Source organism: Barbatula barbatula (assembly GCF_947034865.1).
Source record: "Barbatula barbatula genome assembly, chromosome: 3".
Taxonomy (NCBI): domain Eukaryota; kingdom Metazoa; phylum Chordata; class Actinopteri; order Cypriniformes; family Nemacheilidae; genus Barbatula; species Barbatula barbatula.
In genome coordinates, this window is record NC_136764.1 from 8,267,154 (window position 1) to 8,286,271 (window position 19,118).

At 39.2% G+C, this 19,118-nt stretch overlaps 4 protein-coding genes across 13 annotated transcripts; 1 reads left to right on the top strand and 3 right to left on the bottom strand.

The window, feature by feature from the left end:
• Positions 1-665: 665 nt before the first annotated feature.
• On the bottom strand, positions 666-2,525 carry hes6 (hes family bHLH transcription factor 6). The gene is made up of 4 exons (XM_079453848.1): positions 2,224-2,525; positions 2,061-2,147; positions 1,893-1,974; positions 666-1,766 (listed from the first exon to the last, which is right to left on the bottom strand). Exons 1-4 carry the CDS (start codon positions 2,284-2,286, stop codon positions 1,372-1,374), a joined length of 627 nt encoding a protein of 208 aa, XP_079309974.1. The 5' UTR covers positions 2,287-2,525; the 3' UTR covers positions 666-1,371.
• Positions 2,526-4,077: 1,552 nt separating this feature from the next.
• Positions 4,078-9,599, top strand: itm2cb (integral membrane protein 2Cb). 2 transcript variants are annotated; one of them, XM_079453814.1, is made up of 6 exons: positions 4,078-4,377; positions 6,049-6,189; positions 6,315-6,524; positions 7,090-7,200; positions 7,312-7,462; positions 8,269-9,426. In XM_079453814.1, the coding sequence occupies exons 1-6, from the start codon at positions 4,285-4,287 to the stop codon at positions 8,364-8,366; spliced, it is 804 nt and encodes a 267-aa protein (XP_079309940.1). In that variant the 5' UTR covers positions 4,078-4,284; the 3' UTR covers positions 8,367-9,426. The 2 variants fall into 2 exon arrangements, with proteins under 2 accessions (XP_079309940.1, XP_079309941.1); XM_079453815.1 differs by having other exon boundaries at positions 4,087-4,377; positions 6,336-6,524; positions 8,269-9,599.
• A 259-nt stretch (positions 9,600-9,858) lies between these two features.
• lpar5a (lysophosphatidic acid receptor 5a) lies at positions 9,859-11,349 on the bottom strand. The gene has a single exon (XM_079453813.1). The coding sequence runs from the start codon at positions 11,297-11,299 to the stop codon at positions 10,322-10,324; it is 978 nt and encodes a 325-aa protein (XP_079309939.1). The 5' UTR covers positions 11,300-11,349; the 3' UTR covers positions 9,859-10,321.
• A 3,989-nt stretch (positions 11,350-15,338) lies between these two features.
• Positions 15,339-18,516, bottom strand: LOC306891559 (G-protein coupled receptor 55). 9 transcript variants are annotated; one of them, XM_079451928.1, is made up of 5 exons: positions 18,459-18,511; positions 18,040-18,166; positions 17,864-17,889; positions 17,638-17,718; positions 15,339-16,654 (listed from the first exon to the last, which is right to left on the bottom strand). In XM_079451928.1, exon 5 carries the CDS (start codon positions 16,645-16,647, stop codon positions 15,730-15,732), a length of 918 nt encoding a protein of 305 aa, XP_079308054.1. In that variant the 5' UTR covers positions 16,648-16,654; positions 17,638-17,718; positions 17,864-17,889; positions 18,040-18,166; positions 18,459-18,511; the 3' UTR covers positions 15,339-15,729. The 9 variants fall into 9 exon arrangements, with proteins under 9 accessions (XP_079308054.1, XP_079308048.1, XP_079308049.1 ...); XM_079451922.1 differs by having other exon boundaries at positions 17,638-17,697; positions 17,864-17,921; XM_079451923.1 differs by having other exon boundaries at positions 17,864-17,921.
• Between the last annotated feature and the right edge of the window lie 602 nt (positions 18,517-19,118).

Here is a 19,118-nt window from a genome sequence, read left to right on the forward strand (position 1 = left end):
GTGTTCGTTTCAGACGTGCACGTTGGTTGTGGTAGCCTACTTTGTACGTGATTTATCGATGGCTTTGGAAATAGTTTGGATAGGCTTTTAAACTTCAGGATACCTATTTTATTTGATCTGTTTACTTTTGACCTTAAAGGTAGGCCTACTTGATGATATAGGCTATCTGAGGATGAGCGCACTGTCTTGTGTCTGCGCATTCTTTAAGATTTACGCATTTGACAGATGCTTTAGCAAAAGCGATTTAGGCCTACACTTCATTCAATGCGTTTCATCATTATGTGTGTTCATTGAAAATCAAATCATTATATTAAGAAATAATGATGGAGACAAGCCTGACTTCACATAGTAAGGCTTATACTGTAGGTTATTTGTTGCTTCAACAACAAACCAACTGAAACCAAGTAAAATCAGATCAGAGATAAAGCGCCTGTATTTTTAGTTTGCAGAACAAGAGACGTGATCTGAAGGAAGACACTTTCTATCGATTCATCCTTGGTGTTAAAATGTGCACGGTTGACGTGCGAAGAGCCGGGCATTCATACAGAGGTGTGATTATACAGTTATACGCTGGCATCAAAGCAACGCAGCTGCCTGAATAAAATAGATAACATCTGCTCTTATGTGTCTGTTATGCGTAAAAACCGCGACAGACCTCTGCATGTCAAATTATATTGTAGTTTTAATATAGACCCAATAACATGCCAAATACGACACTCGCAATAATGAACTCAGAGTGTAAAGTTTTAATCGAGAAACTTGATGGTGAGTCACATGGTTTATGATCACAAGAACCATATATAAAACACACAAATGCCAAAATAGATGTACGTCTGACATTTACATTTATTTTCAATTCACGTTTATACAATGATCACATACACTTTCAGATGTCAGAGATCTATATCTACAACCACGACATTCAAATATTTACATTCTAAGCAACAATATTAAGAAATAGGAAGGTGCTTCCTGGAAATATTATTTATCCTTACAGTGTCGTTTTAACTTAGCTTACACAACAAAACATTAAATAAAAAATGCTAACATAAAAACTGTTTCGCTGATTCTGGATTAAAAATGCATTGTTGCATCATGAAGAGCTTTTTGGGGGGATTTCCACGAGTGATTTCTCATTGTCAAATGTACCTCCGCCTAGTAAACTAAACAGCCATGCAAAGTTGCAACTGTGTCCTATTGGTGTGTCCATCACAAAACCCCGGACTTCTACCTTCAGGCAGAATGTCATAGCTCTACACTAAAGATAAGCACAATTAAATGCTCCCGAACCAACTTGTGAGGTCTTGTGGTTCACTTAGAAACGACAGATCAGAGTTGGAATCGACTCTGCGTATCTCCTGGAGCATCTGTCTACCACGGTCTCCACATGAACTTTGAGAGTATGGATGGCATGCCCGGCGCTACCGCCGAGACGTGGCTGTGCTCCGTGTCCGTGTCGTCCAGGTCAGAGCAAAGATCATCCCCAGAGGTGATGGAAGGAGATGGAGACAGCGTAGAGGGGCCGCTGCTCACCACGCTCCTGCCTCCGGGGGAAAACATAGTGTCCGACATGAGATCCGACAGGATATCCTGAAAGCGAGCCTCGTCGTTCAACGGCATGCATTCCAGAAGGTGGTTCAGCAGGTCGGCGGCTATCGTCGCGTCGACTCCCGGAAAGCTGGACACGAACGTGTGCACTTCATGCATGCACTGGATGTAGCCCGCGGCGAATCGCTCATTCGCCTCGCGGCTCACGCTGTCAGCTTCTGCGGAAGGGAAAACGCACCATGACGTCACACGCACACGATTCGAGACATTTGTTGTTATTGAACGTAACGGCGTTTACCGGGAGAACGGCAGGACCGCGTGAGGTCTGATAACGCGCTGCTTACCCTTGACTTTGTTTTGCAGAATACTTTCCACGCGCTTCACGGTCATCTCCAGCACCTCGGCGTTCTCCATTTTTGCCTGCGCCTGAAATGACACACAGTGTGATGTTGACACTTTCTTTCGCGGTTGCGGTGGTTATAGATGCTGCGATAAGTGACGCATTTGCTTACGTCTGTGTCTGCTAGCAGTAGCCTCAGCTCCTGTAAACTTTCATTGATGCGGGCGCGTCTCTTTTTTTCCACCAGTGGTTTCCTCGTCTAAAGAGAGAGAACAAGCGTTTAGATTGTCGTTTATAAACTTATCCCATGCGCGATGAAATCGCGTGTTAAATACCTTTCTGTCTTTTATTCCGTAATAGTCCTCCTCGTGCTTGCTGTTGCGGGACGCGGGGGCCATATTGCTGCAATAGAGACGGCCGAGAGGACGCAGTGCCGTTACGACTCCTGAATAGGGGGCAGATGGTCGGCGAGTTCAGTTTGAGACAAAAGTCTGCGCTAACAAGCACGACATATATTGTCCAGAGTGGCCGATTGAAGGAGGGCATTTATGAGGCCTTATTTACATGTGAATGGGCTGACTCGCAACCAATCAACAGCCATGCTTTTGTCTTTGCCGTGTAAACCGACCCACCCCGTGAACTTGTAGACGAAATGACTGTCCTTTCTTTTACTGACTCGATATTGCTTTGTTTATGATAGAGTATCAAACAGGCTTAAGTTTGATTTGGTTCATTCTCAGTCTGTTCTAAGGAGTCATTATTTTATTGCTTAATTGTTTATGACATTTATACAATAAATTAATATATTGTATATCACTATTTATACAATATACAAAAGTAGGAATTAATATAAAAATAATAAAACTTAAGACAAAAATACTGTATATCGCAAAGAGTTAAAAAAGAGAGTAATTATTATTGTGAATATTTGTTATTGACTGCAACTCTCTCTCTCTCTCTCTCTCTCTCTCTCTCTCTCTCTCTCTCTCTCTCTCTCTCTCTCTCTCTCTCTCTCTCTCTCTCTCTCTCTCTCTCTCTCTCTCTCTCTCTCTCTCTCTCTCTCTCTCTCTCTCTCTCTCTCTCTCTCTCTCTCTGGTCCATCAGTTTCTCTAAGAAAATAAATAAATAAAGAGCTGACGTAGACAAAGTCGTCAATTGAATCTAATTTAATCTGAATCTTCCTCCTTTTGTGTAACTGCGGTTTACGGTACCAACTCTGTACTTCGATCATTATATTCGCCCTCTACTGTCCAGTTCACAGACGACACCATGTCCATAAAAAAGGTCTGGGTTCCTATAATGTCACGTCATTTTCTGTTTGATAAAAAGTAAGTTTACTTTTCGTAAACTTATTTAATCGCTTTAAAACAGTTGAACAGTATATAGATGATCATTTTTAGAATAAATAAGAATAAAACCTGCATCAAAGCCAAAAAATCCACAAGCAGCGCCAAAATATTTATATTTATTAACTTCCGGCGGTCTGATGCAAATCACAACGCGTAGTAGATCGCGGTAAACGGCTAAAATAGAAACGGAAGGTATATCCATTTATGGAAAATTACACAGTACAGGTCCCGGACGCAGCCGGGGGAAGACGGGGATGGATTGCTTGTGACGTTAGGATATCTATAGTATAACATATTAATTGTATATAATAAGTTTATAAACCACGGATTCCGTTAGCCAAAACGGAATTTGCATTCAGGCTGTATATTTTCATAGTGTGCATTTTGCTGAAAGACAAACCCAATAGGTTCTGCATTGGCGTTTCTGGTGCAATATCATACCTGTCGAGCTACAGAAAGTTATTTTTGAAATATTTTTACATATGGTCCAGGTTTAATGCATTGTAACCCTAGTTGCTATATAATGAAAGGTTTCATCAATACAATTTATACAATGTAACTATGTCATATAAACACAAACTGTTTTAAATTATTTTTCTTTTGTAGTAATTTAGGCTACAGTATATATGTGACCTATATTTAAAGTAATATATATATATAAATCTATATATATTTTTTATCTTTATTTCACATAAATTTACTTATTATTATGCCCTGCCATTTTCATTTAGGACATGGACAAATTATATTTCCAATGCTTTCTTAGGTTATATGATTTAACAATATCTACGTTGATCATCCAGTTTGAAGCAGGTTAGCAGACTAAACCATTTTTTTCCTACTCTCGGAATTATGAGGGAGACTAATTTTAGACAACGGACGGTGATTGGTGGACTCTAATTTTGAAGCGTACCGGAAGCGAGGGAATCCTCTTAAAGTTCGCCCTCTGCCGAGCGTTTCATTCACAGCTCGAGCGAGATCAATCCTTGGTGGTGAAACAGTCACTACTGGACGGCCTAACAGCAAAACAAGCAAGGAAACGTCAAAATGGTGAAGATATCCTTTCAACAAGTTTCGGCACAGAAGCCAGAAAAGGAGAAGGATGGAGACAAAGAGGAAATTCAAATCCCTTTCTCTCACGTGAGTTGCTTTTTATTTCAATTCACATTATGGTCTTTGTTTTGTTGTCTGCTGTTGAACCATCCTTTGTTTTGACCAGAAACACACGTATAGACTTCTCTATTTATTTATATGTACCTTTCCTTATTTTGCTTGGCAATTACTAGACGAAATAATGAGAATAAATGCTAAATTAACATACTGATAACAACAGATTCGATAAAAGTAGCAATAATTATTTGTTGTTATTATGGTGAATAGTCTATTATGATATTGTAATTATTTTAAATATATTTTATTATATAATTTGTGTATTTGACCACGGAATAGGAGACATTGCAGTTCTGCACAGGATTGCGGTTGATGGATGTGAGCCAGTATTATGATTACATCATCCCTCAGTGTTTAAGAAGATTAGGGCTGAACAGATCAGCTTGGATCACATATATATGTGTGTGTGTGTTTTCTCCAAATACTCCTGCCATGAGAACATTAGATCTACTGGAAAACCCTTATTACCATTTGACTTGAGCTGAAGGGTTCAGACGTCTGCAGCCTTTTGTTTCAAGTGCTCCACATGCACCTGATCCCTCTAGACGGGCTGAAAAATATCTTTGTTTTTACAAAATGAATGCCTGACAATCGTCTTTGTGTTGTGTTGTCTGCCCCAAAAATAGACTAATAGCATGATTGTGTTTTTATTTTATTTCTCAGGATGCTTTAGTTTGGTCAAGTTAACACATGTTGTTAAGAAGCATCTCATGTTTTTGGTTGTACTTAACAGCCGTCATCTAATCTCAAGATACAGTTGTCTGAAAAATATTTAAAATGTATTATAAAATAGTCCAAAAAGCTTCCCCGGCTCCGTTTTAGGTAACCTAGAATGTTCCCGTCTTTAGTGTGTCACGTTATCAGTTTGTTCCCTCGTGGCTGTTCTCATTTTCGTCCCCCGCAAACGATTGTGCTAGAATGAAAATGACGTTGATGCGTCTCCTCTGATACTAGTGCTGTTATTTTCAGCCTGGTACCCACACACCGTCTCCTACCCGCTGCTACTGTGTGCCTTTCCTACGTAGAAAGGAACTCCTGTACAAATAAGGAGCGTAGAAGTACAGTACGTACCCAAAATATCACTCTGCCAGGCGGAGATAGTAGCTCTGTCAGCACTCCGTTTGATTCACGATGATCCAAAGCCTGCGTGGGTTGATCTGGGCTGGTGTCCTCAGCACCAGTGTCGCAGAGAGACTGGAGGCGGATAGATTGCTCACACCACCTGACGTCTTGAGATGCTGCCGTGACTAATTTCTTGGCAGAGTCTAGTGCTGAAAGTATTGATTTGTGAATATAGAGGCCGCTCAGGCTTTTCTGGCATTTAAATCACAATATATATATATAGATGTTTTTTGTAGTTAATGTTAAGAGTGTGTGTCTGCATACATTTACTATTACTAAATGCATGCACCTAATGATAACAGATCAAGCATCCCCTTTCTCTCAAGAGACGTGTCGGACCTCAGTGATGCTATGGTTTCAGAATGGGAGCAAATCTATGCCTGCAGGCATGTGCCAAGTAGTGCAAAATAGTGCAAAATATTCCCATAAGCTGTTTTAGAAAAAGAAGAATTGAATATATTTGTATCCTCATGCAGTGTTGTGAATCTATAAAATAATTCTGTTGTGTTTCTCTAACAGGATGAGTTGGTTCTACCTGTAAATTCCAAGAAGTCTCCCATGAGTGGCCTTTGGTGCATCGTCCTAGGCTTGGTGATCTTCATGTCAGGCTTAATAATGGCGTCTGTTTGCCTCTACCGATACTACTACTACAACCCCCAGGTAAGACATTTGTTTTATTACATCAGTGAATCATCATCATTAATAAATCATAAATAAGCTTGTCATTGATACCCCGGTAGACCTTTTACTCCATACACCTTATCTTTCAATGTCCTCATATAAAGCTCCCCGCTTCCTCTCATCAGATCCCAGAGGACAGTTTGTTCCACTGCCGGATGATGTACGAGGACCCCATGTTCGCACCGTTGCTCGGGCGACAGGAGGTGGAGGAGAACGTCGGTATCTACCTGGACGATAACTATGAACACATAAGCGTGCCTGTACCTGATTTCACCAGCAGTGACCCAGCAGACATCATCCACGACTTTCACAGGGTGAGAATCTGTCCCTGAACCTCTCCAAAGAAAAGTTCTAAGCATTAAGTAGTGGCCCAGTTTTTTCTAGTTCCCTGGCTGTACAAAAGATGGTGTTAGTCATCACAGCTCCCCCAGATGGACCGTGAACATTTCTAAGGAGAGCTTTTGTTCATTGCAGACATTGTGTAATATTCAGCGCAAAAGTGCCAGGCACAAGAGAACATGTGAATATTTCCCAGAATGCCTGATTATTGGCGGATAGTTCTTAAGAATATTAGCCAACTCAAGGATGTATTGAATGATTCTCTAAAGACTAGATAAACTCTAAAATATTCAGACTACATGTCCCAGTTTATAGTGTTACAAATTCTGGAATGCATGGCTCTTTTGTGGAACGCAAATATATTTTGTGTTCTGCAGAAGACCGGAAGTCATACAGATTTGACATCGCTGTTATTACTCAGTTTGAGTTTTGACTGGTCCAGGAAGCAATCGCCCACAACATCTGCCCACCTTAGTGCACCGATGGGCAAAACATTTCCGGAGTGGCTTCTAACAAAGGTGTGATTTCTCATTAACACAGGGACTCACAGCTTACCACGACATCGCGTTGGATAAGTGCTACGTCATTGAGCTCAACACCACTATCGTCATGCCACCCAGGAACCTGTGGGAGCTGCTCGTCAATGTCAAGGTAACGGATCCCACTGTTTTCATGAACAAAAGGTCTTGTTGGGTCACACGTTGGATCCATGAGTTGATGAAGCTGAATTTGATCGTTTCTGTGTTTGTTTGTTTTTTGTAGCGAGGAACGTATTTACCCCAAACCTACATGGTTCAGGAGGAGATGGTAGTGTCTGGACGTGTTCGGAACATGCGTCAGCTGGGACCCTTTATCCACAGGCTCTGTTATGGCAAAGAAACTTACAGACTGAGACGCAGGACCGGGCAGAGAAGTGAGTTGCTCTTACTCACTCTTATTTCTGCGCTGCTTTCTACTTCATTTATTTTGTCTTAATCCTGCTAGTGCGAGACACCTGCTCACACACACACACACACACACACACACAGAGGCGGTTGGCTGCCTCATTTAGTTCCTGTTTTTCGGCTTCTATCTGTACAGATATTTTCTGCAACTCTAGGGTGTTAAGTGTTTGTTACACTGTGGCAATGCAAAACACCCTCTTCCTCTTTTTTTTTTTTTTTTGACTATGCAATTAACATAGGAAATATTGCATAAAAATCTTGTTTATGGCTATGTGGTAGGATACTAGAAGTCTTGTGTGCATGGCATAGTTACACTTCTGTTCTAATAAATGTGCGTGTGTGGGTGAGTAACCGTGACTCAAGATCGTACACCGAACGTCTCCAGTGAGGGGGATGTGATGCACGTCAGGCAGTGATGCATTGTGGGAGTCGTCTGTTGGATCACAGGGGCATCTCTCGTGTGATGCAGAGGCTGAGGTGTGGGTAGTGTTGCAGTGTGGGAACTAGTTTGGCTTCGTAAGGACTTCCTCATACTCATCGAAGCGCAGATGGTGTAGCAATGTGATAGACTCGCAACATTTGGAGCTGCGTCTCCCTATCCGTTCCTGATAGATTAGCTTCAGAGGTTCACCTCTTGAATGACGAGACATGATAGATCAGCTTCCAGAACTAGACAGCAAACCTAACAGTTACATTCACATAGCGGTTAAATCAACATTAGATTTGTGCTCAAGATATCTTGTTTAACCTGAATCTTTTTCTGTTTTTTCCTCAGGAATTGATAAAAGAGAAGCAAGAAACTGCCACAGTATTCGGCACTTTGAAAACACGTTTGTCGTGGAGACCATCATTTGCGACCGACTCCTGCTTTAATCCCCCCCAACTGAGCAAAACCCAAATGAGACCCGACCCTTCCCACCTGTCTAGCTTTACAGCACTTTATCAGCATGATAAACCTGTACATAATGTTAATGATGCGACTTTGTGTATTTGTCAGTTCGTTTATCCAGGGATAAGATGTAATTACTGTTTTAATGTTTTTTACGTCTCTGTCCTAATGAATTTTTGAGGTTTTGGTTTTCATTTGCATATTTGGACGCACATGTCTGTGGTTGTTTTATTTTTCTCTCAGGTGATTTACTGATATTTCTTTTCTTCACTGAGCATTAGGGGTGTGTCCTCAAAAATAACTGTGAAGTTATATTCGTTTCCTTTAGTCTGACATGCATGTTTTGTTTTAATGTCTGACAAGCCTCAGTTTGTGTACACTGATGGCCATCACTGATTTGTCCACCTGTGTTAGGTAAGAAATCCGGATTTAGAAAATTGTCTTCGATGCCAAAAGATGTATACCTCAAATTTCAGAAATGTATGACTGTAAACCTGTTGCTTCATAAGTCATATATGTGGTTTCTGGATGTGATATAAGCAATATACGTTTTCTTATCTTGGATTTCCAGACTTAACTTCTGTTTGTATGTCTGAGCAGTTCATGTTCGTTTCTTGTGCGTCACTCTTTATACATGTGACTAAAGTTTGTAGAAAAAAGTGAAAACTATGAGAATATTTGGTTTTCTAAAGGCTGTGTGTCTGTACTCTTCAGAATGGACTGTTTGATTATTTGGATTAGTCAAGCCCACATATTTTATGAGACTTAAATCGCTTTATAGTGCAAGAAGCATTCTTAGACCTGATTTCTAATCGTCTATATTGCTGTTTTTATTCCTTCATGTTTTCCAGAGGTGGATTTATTTCATATCGCTTGCGTTTTTGTCTAATTGTTCCATTCACGTGTATTCGTTTCAATTCCACATAATAGTGTAGCAAGAACTGTTTTCGTCTGGAGTCATGAGATGTTTGATTTAATGCACTAATCTGCTGCTCAAGCTTTGTATCCATCAATAAACTGTTCAAACTCGAATCGGCTTGTAGTGTTAATATTGTCTCATGGCACAATAAATGTGACCCGTGGCACACCCAAACCCGATTTACCACAATACAGGCACTGTCATCAGGCTGCATTGCTGTTGACTCAAACTAGACCTTTCATTTCCTTTTGAAAGCCTCACTGTGCGATTTCCAGCAAATTAAACAGTTTTTTCAAGCAATGTGTTTTCACACGGCTTTACACTTTCTTTTCATACATCTCAAAAGTCACGTAGAACAGAGAAATCCTTTTCCTTAAAGAAATAACCTTACGAAAGTTTATTTTTTTACAGAAATAATGGCTGATAAAAATTTTAGGTAAAAGGGTCCAAATATTACATATTTACATTTGCAATATTTCATTTAGCAGATGCTTTTATACAAAGCTACTTCCAAATGAAAACATTTTGTCTAAAAGTCCAAAAAGACTATGTTTGCAAAGAGTTCATTTATTTATTTATAGATTAAGAAAAAAGTTGCATTAATAACTATTAACTTTAATGCTGAAGCAGGTGTCTTTTTTGCAGATTCGCAACATTTCATACAACAAACAATAAGAGATTTTCAGAGTACATTCTTGTTTCTGAGAAAAACGGATTTGCGTATGGTGTGGTGAAATGGAGGACAATGAACACATAAAACACGCATTGAGATCTGTAAGAGAACCACTTAAGCTTAACACGTGTTGTTTTCTTCCCTTTTCTCCGTTTAAACTCAAGACATCAGAGATCATCAGATTTGAAGAGAGTTTGAATTTAAATGCACTAGGGCTTTAACAGATCTGCTTTTAGCATATTTGCAAAAATTTGTTTTTTTGCTTGCTTTTTGCATATTTCATCTCCCACAAAGTGCTCATGCATTTAATGTCTGTCTGTCGTATGGAGCATGTGCTCTTCTGTCTTTCACTGTTGGGTCCAACTTGTGCTCTGGACGAGACCGATGCCGACAGTTTTAGTTGACGAATCACACCTACCTCTACTTTGAAGCTTCTTTGAGCTAAAATAGTAGATCAGCGGATCCAGACAGCTGTTTGTACTGGCCAAACACATTGTAACGGTGTGTATATTGAAATAAATGTCATGTAAAGTACCGCCATTCAGTAAATTAAGTTTGCTTAAGGCAAAGAGGATAAAGGCTATGTGAAAGGGAATGAAGCAGACCGTATAAATGAGCAGGTTGGAGAGAAAGAGCTTCACTATCTTGTTTTTGCTCATGTCAGAGTAACTTGAGGATGTTGTCATGCTACAACCACGGAGCTCTCGCACCACCGCAGCCGTGCAGCCCAGAATAATGCCAAATGGTACTAAAATGCCAAAAAAAGTGACACAGCAGAGGATGTAGAAACCATTTGACCATTCTTTGTCTGAGTATTTCTCAAAGCAACGAGTCACGTTACACTCCTTATCCATATTTTCATGATGATTCATTGCAGTTGGCACTGATAATCCAGAGATGAGCACCCACACGGCCGCACACAGCCCCCAGGCCACGGGTGCTGTCCGGAGAGGTCGAGATCTCAGCGGGTACACTACAGCCAGCATCCGGTCCACACTAATGAGGGTGATAAACAGAGAGCTGGAGTACAGGTTCACCGCAAAGATCGTTCCTGGAATCATGCACAGCGTGTTTCCAAGTGTCCAGTAGCCTTTGGCAAAGTAGATAATCCGAAAGGGCAGGGAAAGAATGAAAAGGAGATCTGATAGTGCCAGGTTTGCCATGTAGATCACCGGAGCAGATTTCCTTAAGTCATTGCGACGTATCAGTATCCAAAGAGACACAGAGTTTAGAGGAAGGCCAAACAGCAGTACCACACTGTAGGTGGAAGTAAAAAGCGGGTACCTGAAGTGAGAGGTGCTGCAGTTTGAATTGTTTTGCTGCATTTTTCAAAGAGACAAAGGGAAACGTAGTGCAGAGCAGAAATGTGCAATGCTTCTGTGCTTTTTTGTCATGGGTGGCAACTTTTTTCTCAGGTTCCACTTGTTGGTAACAGGAAACAGTGGGAGGTCTTAGTATGTGAATTGCATTTACATGCAAAAAATAATACCAGCCAACTTTGAAGAAGAGGTGAGCATGCTTTGACGTATGAGGTCAACTTTAACGCATCAAAACGGGTTCTTACCATACCACAGAAGTGCTTGCATTTTGTAAACGAACTCAAGATTTAAGTGTTTTAACACAATTCAGTTTAAATGTAGTCTATTTGAACCTCTCACTCAATATTAAGGCAACACTAAGCAGCGCTGCCTGTGTTTCCACCGGTGATAGGTCTACAGATAATCTAGTCAACATAATGGCAATAAGAAGTCCTGCACGATCTGTTGCACCCTTGGGGAAATTTGCACAGCCGTCATGAATGTGTTTAAAACAGAAACTTTGTACAGACCTGCAGCGCTTTTGAAATTGGTTTAACCAGATGAGTTTTTTTATGTGAAGGTCAATTCAATCTGAAAGCAAAGATGCAAAAGTCGGTCACAGGGGTTGTAACTGCGGTGTGTGTATATGAGTGTGGAGGAGGAGAGGGGGTACAATAAAGGCAAACAGGATGGCATGCACATAAGTTGCACAGCACATTTGGTTTCGCTTATTTATAATCAAGCCGACAATCTGTTTATGTATAATGTGAATATGTAGATTCTCTTATTATTAATCGACAGGAAAAAACTGAATTGACATAAATAATTTAATTCCTTCAAATTAATTTCATCTATATGAATCCATTAGAACGTCATGTGTGATTATTAAAGAAAGTGATTGTTAATATTAGATTACATGTGTGAGATGTAGAAGTAGGTCACGTTGCATGATTTTATCATTTTAACTACCTCATGCAAGTGACATCAAGTTCTGATGTCATGGCTCTATCTCGAGGTCAAAGTTCTGAATTCACAAATGGTCATATATAATTATATCACCACATTAAAATCACAAAAAATATTATTGGACTTATTATGATACATACATAAACAAACATTAACAAATGTTGTCTTTCTTCCCTGAAAGAACTTTTACGTTGACGCTCGCTTCGAGCACGTGTCATTCTTGCTCCCTCTGTTGGCAAAGCAGATTGTTAAAATCGCGATGTACAAAACTGATATACATAAACGTATTCGAAATGTCCAAACGCATGCAGTTTTGGTAAGCTATATTTCGCTCATGGTTTCAGTAGCGTCCGCTCTATTTTTTTCTTTTTGCTTGCGGTGTGCACCGTGCAGTAGTCTTGTAGTGACCTCTGCTGGTCAGAGAAGGAATCGAAAGTGTACGCCGTATAAATTGCTTTAGTATTCTTAAAGCATCCGTGTGGTCTGTTACCGGAGAAAGTGCAAATCCTTGCGTATTGCTTAATTGACAGTGCTACAGTAAACTAGCTCATTTAGGATGTTTCCATGGATTTCTTATTAATACGTTATGGCTCGGATTCACAGACACAGCTTAGCTTAAGCCAGGACTATGCCTTAGTTGAATTATGTCTTATAAAAATGCCTTGTAGAATACATTACTGGTGTGCATCACGAGTCAAAACAAAAAACTGATGTATGTTCACTTCAATTTTATTTTATTTATATAGCGCTTTTCAAAATGTCCATTGTTCCAAAGCAGCTTTTACAGGAGAAAATGAGAAAAACTGAAAAACACAAAAAAATGTCAAACACAGCCTTTTTTGCTCTGCACTACGTTTCCCTTTGTCTCTTTGAAAAATGCTGCAAAACAATCCAAACTGCAGCACGTCTCACTTCAGGTACCCGCTTTTTTACTTCCACCTACAGTGTGATACTGCTGTTTGGCCTTCTTCTAAACTCTGTGTCTCTTTGGATACTGATACGTCGCAATGACTTAAGGAAATCTGCTCCGGTGATCTACATGGCCAACCTGGCACTATCAGATCTCCTTTTCATGTTGTTTAAAGAACAAGTTAAATTATACTAGTAAATAATATCTAATGTCAGCCGTCTCCCGGTGGTTTATTTAGCATATTTTGCATTAAGTGAATGCTTGTCTGAAAAAATGTGTCTTTAATCTAGATTTAAATTGGGCGAGTGTGTCTGATCCTCGAATAAAATCAGGAAGGCTATTCCAGAGTTTAGGTGCTACGTGCGAGAAAGCTCGACCCCCTTTGGTGTATTTAGCTATTCTAGGTGTTATCAAAAGTCTTGAGTTTTGAGATCTTAGAGAGCGTGATGGGTTGTAGTGGGATAGAAGCTCTGTTAGCTGGGTAGGGGCTAAACCCTTTAAGGCTTTATAAGTGATTAAAAGAACTTTAAAGTCAATACGATACTTAATGGGTAGCCAGTGAAGGGTTGATAACATTGGGGTTATGTGATCTTATTTTCTGGACCTGGTTAGAACTCCGGCAGCTGCATTCTGTAGTTTGTTAATTGATGATGCAGGACAACCACTAAGTAGCGCATTACAGTAGTCAAGTCTTGAGGTCATAAATGCACTAATAAGCTTCTCTGAGTCAGCAACACATAGAATATTTCGTAATTCGGCAACATTTCTAAGGTTGAAAAGGGCTGTTTTTGTGACATTTGAGATGTGATTTCAAAGGTTGCTGTCTATATAACGTCTAGAACTTTTACTGTATTTGTTGGAGTAACAATGCAGCCTGCAATTTGCAGGTTATAATCCAAAATATATTCAGTTTCTTTGGTCTAATAAGTAATATTTATTTTAAGAAATTTCTGGGCAAGTTATATTCAGTAAAGACAGGTCACACATTAATTTTAGTCTGGGACTAGCCTTCAGCCTTGTCTGTGAAACTGGGCCTATATTGTATAGCAGAATTAAATAGTTTTTTATGCGTCTCCCATACTACGACCCCTTGGTATGATGTATTTGTGTATCAGTAGAAATGTGATCTTGTCAGCTTTCGTCTAACATACTCTAACATAACATCACATAAACAGAAGAAAACAGAATCATAGACAGGTAAATAAACTCAAAATATCACTAAGTGAAACCAGTGGCACATGGCAGTGTACCCACAGAGAGCTCACAACGTGTGGAAATCAGTGCCACACCATCCCCCTCTTCACACGTGCAAGCAAACAGGAGAATCCAATTTACATTTTAGACTTCCATGTAAACAGAAAATATATATTTTTTCTCGTTATTCAAATCTTTTAGCAAACCATTTTAGAAAGCAAAACGAAGAGCAAGATTGATAAGTATAATTAATCTTCAAAAAGTGGAAGTGATGAAGAATTCCATCACCATGTTGTTAATGTTTATGAGTCATTGTGAAGGTTTCGGGTTTGGTTTGTCAGACCATCATCGCGTGTGAGCGCGAGCACCTCAGGTTTCTCATGTTGACAGTGTGAACTGTGACAAAAACAAATATAGATTCTCTGATGTGAACGAATAATTCTGAAGTCACTGTGTCAATGTAATTCTTTTAAATCAAAAGTCTCTTTTACGTAACAGACTGAAATAATAGTCCTGATTAATTCGTCTTTGAGAAAGCCAAAATAAAAATATATAAATGGCTTGGCCTGGTATAACCCGTCAGAAACCCTCCTGTCAATCATTTTGCATACCGGTGCTGTCGGGCACAATCTGCTGGGCGTCCCGGGTAGGTGTATATATGTCAAACATCACGCAACCAAATTTGGTGTCATTACATCCGTTTGGCTGAGAAAATGTTAATCGGGTAGCTAGTTGTTTTTATTCTATTTTCATTTTGGAATATTGAGAAGACAATTATTAATGTAATATCAATTTGCATATGTGACTGAGTATGAATAGTGGTATCTCATTTGAAGGCATTTTGATTAAAACAGCAAGGTTTGTTTTCCTGCATGTGATGTTCAGCATAATGCCTATTCCATTGAACCCCTTTTCTACATTGCATATATCTTGACATTTCTTTGTAATTTTATAATATGCGCAGATATTTAAAAATAAAGGGAGAAAAAAGAATCTGTCAGGCACGTTTATTTTCATAAATCGTTACTGTTGGTCACCCTTCATGTTTGTTTCGGGTTTTGCAAATATTTAATAGATTACAAGCATTCAAATGAGCTTGTCAAATTTTGACAACACACGTTTAATTATTTGAGAAAAACTGTGTTTTAACATTTTCTAAACAGTCACGATCTTGGAGATATGAGGTTACTGTCCAATAGCAATGATATGAATGTTCCTGTCATGCAACGCATGGAAAATGCCATATGAAACTATAATTCTTCAAAACGATGGTCTGACTAAATAACCTTGTTTTCCTTCATATAGTCGTCATGCATACGTCAATAAAGTTTTTCAGTTGTCCCATTTACCATCAATACGCACTGTGAAAGTTTCAGTACAAAACACGTCAAAATTCCGAGGTGCTTATGGATCTCACTCTGCTGAGAACCGTGTCTGTGGTGGATCGGACTTCCTTGGCAATAAAATAGTAACAAAGCGCATCCAAGCAGATGGTCACGTTTGCAAGACTCATTGACACCTGTATAAAAAAGGCAATATTCTTTTGCTGTCCGCAGTCCGAAATGAAGTCATTACGGACAAGGTATTGCAGGAATATAGCTGCGTGACAAGGAGTAAAGGGTATCAGGAAGGCCGCAAGGCTGCTGTAAATGATTCTAACCCCTGCTTGTCTTTTAGAGTGTTTGCTTTCCGTGGCTTTGAGGGTGCGGATGTTCTGAGTGGAACATACTACCAGTACAGTAGCAGGCAAAAAGAAACCAAAAATCTCCAAGCAAACAATAACTCCAGTGGTCCAACCCTTCTTAGAGAAACCGTGGAAGCAGTGGAAATCTTTATTATCCCCATCCCGGAAGGTGTAGATGGGTGAAGTCGCGCCCATGACAAATACCCAAATGAAGACGCAGACAATCAGGGCAGCTTTTTTCGACCGCAACTGCTTGGACCGAAATGGGTGTTTTATGGCGATGTACCGGTCCACAGCTATGCAGGCAATTGTATAGATGCTGCCGTACATACCCACAAAGTAAAGACTCTCTAAGAAGGAGCAGAAGAACTTTTTGTTGCCCGCCCACATGTGTATTGCCGCATGCATTTTGAAAGGTAGCGGCAGTAGCAGCAGAAGATCCATCAGAGCCAGGTTGGTCATGTAAATGGTGGACTCAGTCCATTTTCTGAGCAGAACACAGAACACAACCAAAGCTGTGATGTTTAGTACCAGTCCGAATACCAAGATGGGCACGTAGATCACAAAGTCCATGACCATCGTCACATTATCCACCTCATTGAATGTGCAGTTGGCACTCATAGTGAAACTGGCAGGAGAGAGGAACAAAGAAAAGCTTAGTGAAATTTGTGAACTTTCGCAACTGAAACTAAAATATCTCTTAAAATGCCCACTCATTCATCTTTGCTCAATTTCATGCTTTTATCGCTCAGAGATTTGGAGTAATAGTGCCATGTAACTCATCCTGCACGTTTGCGCCACAGCCCGTTAGTACACGTTAATAAATGTGCTTTGTTGAAGAGAGTTGTGGTATTACTTTACTAAAACTGGCACAGGATAACAGAGATTTGAGGGTGTGTTTTTAACTTTAACCAGTAAGTTACCACGAGGGCAACCACTAAATAAAAAGCTTTGCATGTGCAGCGCATCACATATTTTTAGAAGGTGAAGAACGTCCACACCTTCTTTTTGTGTTTCACAGTTAGAGGCGTTTTTATAAAAAGGTCTCGCTCAAAACTTTGTGACCTCGGAAAATGTGATCTGCTTTTCTTTGTGAAATGTAACGGTGGCAAGCGAGTTTAGTATAAGATGAACACGTTACCTAAAGAACATCTATGTGTTTTTTAGATATGTCCACAGAAGGGAAATGCATTTTGAAAGTGATTAATGACTCATTTGTTAAGATCACGATGCATTTGCAATGGCAAAGATGTTTTGACTGGTTCTTTATTTATATTTGTACTCTTACATTTGTACTTGTTGAACTTCTATCAACAAGTTATATTATGCTCGGGTAAATAAAAAAAATCGATAATAAAACATAAACCTACTATGTTGGATCAAATCAACCTGTAAATTCAATAAACGTCAAAAGCTTTGACCGCCTCGAATTGTTTCTTTGTCAAATTAAAGTTAATAAATATTAGTTTGAAAGGGTTTTCAAACAGATGTAGAATCTTTTTAAGACAAATTTTAGTTTGTGTTACCAGATTGTTAATGCAATCTGTTCTTTTAATTGCATTGCTTTTAAAATGATTCGGATTATTATTCAGATAGATTAGCCTATATTACCTTTTCTGATGATTTCAATGTTTCATCTCTCCTGGAGTGAGACTGTTATTTCTTCACAAACTGTGCACACATGAAGTAAATCTTTGTTAAGAAAAAATACAACCGTTACATTTCTTTACAAGAAAGGGGAAGGGGAAAATAAAGAATTTGAAACAAATTGGCAAATCTCCTCAATTTTGGGACATTGCACTGCCAAATAAATACAATTAATAATCTGCCTACATACCGTACGACTGTAGTAGCCTTCTTTTGCTGCAAAAAGGTCCACAGAGACTTTGTCACCTCTGTTCACAATAGTTTCGCACAGCAATAAACCACAAGAACAAAAGCCTTTAATCATGACACAATTGCGCCACACTGGCTTTACAATATTTTTTAAATACAGCCAAATAATATAATTACCAAGAAACGCGTTGTGTTCACACATTACTCGCTGAGATGTCTGAACCAGGTTTTTAGTAACTTTGTCTGAAAACAACATGTCAGTAAACCGTGGTCTTCCCCTTTTTATCGAGTGTGTGGGCTACATCTGTCACGAAACAATGTCTTGTGTACACAATCATAGGGTTGAAACAGTCTCATGAATGAAATTGGTAAGAATTGGTTTAGTCCCACCTGTGCATTGCTAAGAATCACTGTGATATTTTTACATACTGAAAACCTCCTAAAAATGTATCTAATTGAATGTAGCCTAGTTAAAAATCTGAAATTGTAAAAACACAAAAACATTCATGGGTCTTACCTCAAAGGAGGTTTTGACGTGATAGCTCCAGTAAAATATATCTATTCTTATTTGTTAAATATGGAGTGTCTGTGCTTACCTGTGCTTACCAGGGAGAGATGTTGTCTTAAATACTCTCTAACAGACTGTAGTACTTCTGTTTTTAGAGGTTTGTCTGTGACCACATCCTTGCTAACAGAAACCTAGCTTTGGTATTTTTCTGATATCTTCCTGTTAGCCTGCAAGTAGGCTACTTACTCAAGTCCTCTTGTTTAAGCACACATCAAACTGCTACATTATCATCTCGGATAGAAAACACAGCTTCCTGATCGTGAATTTATTGATTGCCGTTGATGTGGAAAATTAGCAATAATTTAATAAATATTGTATGAGTTCAATTCGTTTAAATTAAATAGTTACATTACATCAAAAACTGTTAGGCTACATTGCGTACATGTGTACAGCTCTCACATAGGTCTCAAAGGAAATAGTTTCCTTCTCATTTATAGTTTATTACCCAGTTTGATAGGCTACTTTGATGTGCATTAAATATTAATGAAAAACTGTCCAGAACTGCCATTTCTTAGACATTGATGTTTAATTTATGGCTTTATGTACACATCCTCAAACACAATTATAAAAATTATGTTAAAGAGTCAAATAGCCAATAAAAACTGGAAGAAGCAGTTATACAGAACTTTGTGAACACACATATTTACAGATGCTATACAATTGCAAGGTAAATTGTATTAGGATTCGT